The sequence below is a fragment of the Carya illinoinensis genome, chromosome 4, assembly GCF_018687715.1.
Source record: "Carya illinoinensis cultivar Pawnee chromosome 4, C.illinoinensisPawnee_v1, whole genome shotgun sequence".
In the NCBI taxonomy this organism is placed as follows: Eukaryota; Viridiplantae; Streptophyta; class Magnoliopsida; order Fagales; family Juglandaceae; genus Carya; species Carya illinoinensis.
In genome coordinates, this window is record NC_056755.1 from 41,045,269 (window position 1) to 41,049,044 (window position 3,776).

General features: G+C 37.7%; 1 protein-coding gene across 1 annotated transcript; it reads left to right on the forward strand.

Moving 5' to 3' along the window:
• The first annotated feature begins 872 nt into the window (after positions 1-872).
• On the forward strand, positions 873-3,776 carry LOC122306515 (receptor-like protein 7). Its single transcript, XM_043118942.1, has one exon. The coding sequence runs from the start codon at positions 873-875 to the stop codon at positions 3,774-3,776; it is 2,904 nt and encodes a 967-aa protein (XP_042974876.1).

Genomic DNA, 3,776 nt, shown 5'->3' on the forward strand with positions numbered 1-3,776 from the left:
TCTATTAGTTCAACTAGCATTTTTTTTTCAAAAATAAAAAAACGAAAGATTAGAAAGGGAAAAGATTTATCCCTCACCTCCACTTGCTCCAACAAGGAAAAATCTCTCCAAATAAAGTGGCTGAAGCTGTTATTATACGTGAACTTGTGACCGTAAGTGGCAAAGAGATTATATTTTGAATTTAACTAGTTTAGTAAATTGTCTATTTCTCTGCAAACCAAGAAGTGAGTACATCCAAACTATATATATTAGCTTTTTGTTTTCCAGTTTGGCTCTCACGTCCACAACAATTTTATTAATACAATTTTTAATTCATTTTTCACGGATACTACTTTGGAAATGTTGATCTTCATTTATGGGTACTTGTCTTTTTTTTGGTATAAATTATTCCTTGTTGGAAAAAAAATAATTTTAAACTGACTTGTGCTGTAATTATTCCATCCACAGGTATTAAATTCTGTAATTATTCCATCCACAGGTATTAAATTGTTGAGAAAAAAAAAAAAAAGACAACCAATGAGGAACACATATAAAAGCAAGTCTTCTCCAAGTCTCCTCCTCTTCTAAAAGAAACGTTGGAATATCATTGTTAATTAATTAATGCAAGTCTCCCATATGGTCTCTACCATCTAAAACGCATTATCAACTTTCCAAGTCTTCTCCTCTTCTAAAACGTGTTGATCGATATCAAACTATGTTCCTTGACATCAGTCGTAAGTTTCCTTTTTTTTTTTTACAACAAATTAATTATGAAGTTTCCTACCCATTCCACTAGCATCTTTGCTTGAGCACTACTTACTATATAAAGAAGGGCTCTTCGCTTCTTCTTCTCTCAGTATCTCAACACTATAAACCATTATTAGTCTAAAACCATGCCTACATGTTTGCGCTTTCTCTTCTCTGATCTCTTAGTGTTGTTCCTTCTTTTACTCACGGCCTCTTTGTCTTCTCCGCAGCCACTTTGTCATCAAGATGAGAGCTTAGCTCTTATGCAATTCAAGGATAGCTTTATCATAGACAATGATACTTGTATGACTTGGTCTAGCTATCCCAAGACTGCATCATGGAGTGTAGAAGCAAAGGGTGGTAGATCAGATTGTTGTTCATGGGAGGGGGTTGAGTGCAACCACCACACAGGTCATGTTATTGGCCTTGACCTTAGTGCCAGCTGTCTCAATGGTTCTATCAACTCCAACAGCAGCCTCTTCCGCCTTTCTCATCTTCGGAGCCTTAATCTTGCTTACAATAACTTCAATTACTCTAAAATCCCATCTACAGTTGGCAATCTTTCAAGGCTAACATATCTTAATTTCAGTGAGTCTTATGTTTCAGGAAAAGTACCTTTCGAAGTTTCATACCTCTCCAAGTTGTCATCGCTGGATTTTTCATCCAATTATGATTTAGTTATTGGAAGTCTAACAAGGTTAGTCCAAAACCTAACCCGCCTCGAAGAGATTCTTCTTAGTTACGTCAACATATCGTCCAGAGTACCTAAGAGCTTGGCAAATTTGTCTTCCTTGAGGACTCTAGAGCTAGAAGGTTGTGGATTGTATGGGGAGTTCCCAATTCAAATTTTTCAGCTACCAGAACTACAGAACCTTGATATAAGATCCAATGAAAATCTCACTGGTCAGTTGCCTGAATTTCATTCCAGCACTGTCCTTCAAACTTTGCAACTTTCTCAGACAAGTTTCTCTGCTAAACTACCGACTTCAATTGGAAACCTTAATTCCTTAGAGGGCTTATGTATTGATTATTGCAATTTCTCTGGATCCATCCCAAACTCCATCTGGAACCTTACCCAACTCACTAATCTGCACCTCTCAGGGAACTCGTTCGACGATTTGTCATGCCTCACCAAAGCCAATTCTAATGACACTCTTCCACACTTACAATATTTACATTTGTCTTCTCTCAACTTAACAAAGTTCCCAAATTTCCTACGAAACCAGAACAAACTTGAGACGCTAATTCTATCACAAAACAATATTCATGGTATAATACCCAAATGGGTGTTTAATGCAAGTAAAGAAAGCCTTCAAGGTTTATTTCTTTATAACAACTTTCTCACCGGCTTTGAAAATTCTCAAGATGTTCTTCACTTGCCAAATCTACAAGAAGTGGACCTCACAAATAACAGGCTACAAGGAACATTCTCGATTTCTCTGGTTGCACCATCTATTCGAAGTTTATATCTTTCTAACAACTTTCTCACCGGCTTTGAAAATTCTCGAGATGTTCTTCACTTGCCAAATCTACAAGAAGTGGACCTCACAAATAACAGGCTACAAGGAACATTCTCGATTTCTCTGGTTGCACCATCTATTCGAAGTTTATATCTTTCTAACAACTTTCTCACCGGCTTTGAAAATTCTCGAAATGTTCTTCACTTGCCAAATCTACATGATTTGGACCTCACAAATAACAGGCTACAAGAAACATTCTTGATTTCTCTGGTTGCACCATCTATTCGAGGTTTATATCTTTCTAACAACTTTCTCACCGGCTTTGAAAATTCTCGAGATGTTCTTCGCTTGCCAAATCTACAACACTTGGACCTTGAGAATAACAGACTCCGTGGATTCCTCCCGATTCCACCACCATCTATCAGAAGTTATCGAGTCAGGAATAATTCTTTTACAGGAGAAGTCTCACCATTGTTTTGCAATCTAAGTTCACTTTATGTGCTTGATTTTTCCTATAACAATTTGAGCGGCCAGCTGCATCCATGTTTCTGCAAGTTAAGTCAGACTTTGAAAGTACTCGCACTACGAGGCAATAACATCGGTGGAACCATCCCAGATGAATGGGCAAAGAGGTGCAGCTTAAGTATGATCGACTTGAGTCAAAACCAATTCCAAGGTCAGCTCCCAAGATCATTGGACAATTGTAAGGAGTTACGGTATCTTGATGTTGGTAACAATAAGATTCATGATACCTTTCCCTTATGGTTAGAAACTCTTCCTGTGCTGCAGATTTTAATTCTTCGCTCTAATGGATTTTACGGTGCAATAAGAAATATCCAAATCAATTGTACATTCTCCAACTTGCATATTATCGATCTATCCCACAACAATTTCTCTGGAGATTTGCCCGCAGAATGCTTCCAACAATGGAATGCCATGAAATTATTTGGAGCAAAAGAGTTGCAATACTTGGACTATTCTATTATCAGTTACTCGATTACACTAACAACTAGAAGCATAGAGTTGAAGTATGAGAGGATCCAAGATGAACTCAAAGTCATTGATTTATCATGCAACAGATTTGAAGGAGGAATTCCAGAAGTAGTGGGAAATCTAAAAGGACTTCACATTCTCAATTTCTCCAACAATGCTCTCTTCGGTCATATCCCATCATCGTTGGCAAACTTGACAAATCTAGAATCATTGGATCTTTCTCAAAATAATTTAATTGGAGAAATACCCCTACAACTCGCCCAACTCACTTTCCTGGCATTTTTTAAAGTGTTCAACAATCGTCTCACAGGTCCCATACCACATGGAAATCAATTTGATACGTTTCCGAACAGTTCATTCAATGGTAACCTAGGATTGTGTGGAAAACCGTTGTCAAAAGCATGTGGGGACTCACTGCCTACACCTGATCCAACGTTAATGTTTGAAGGAAATCAAGATGGAGTGTCTCCATTTGAATTTGGGTGGAAAGTAGTTGCTATCGGGTACGGGTGTGGATTTGTAGTAGGAATTGTTATTGGACAATGGGTGATTGCAAGGAAGCAAGATTGGTTTGTAAATACCTTTAGAAAGAAGTAG

Bases quoted from the DNA above. Each gene is read 5' to 3' on its own strand.
- LOC122306515 (XM_043118942.1), top strand. From the start codon at position 873: ATGCCTACATGTTTGCGCTTTCTCTTCTCTGATCTCTTAGTGTTGTTC.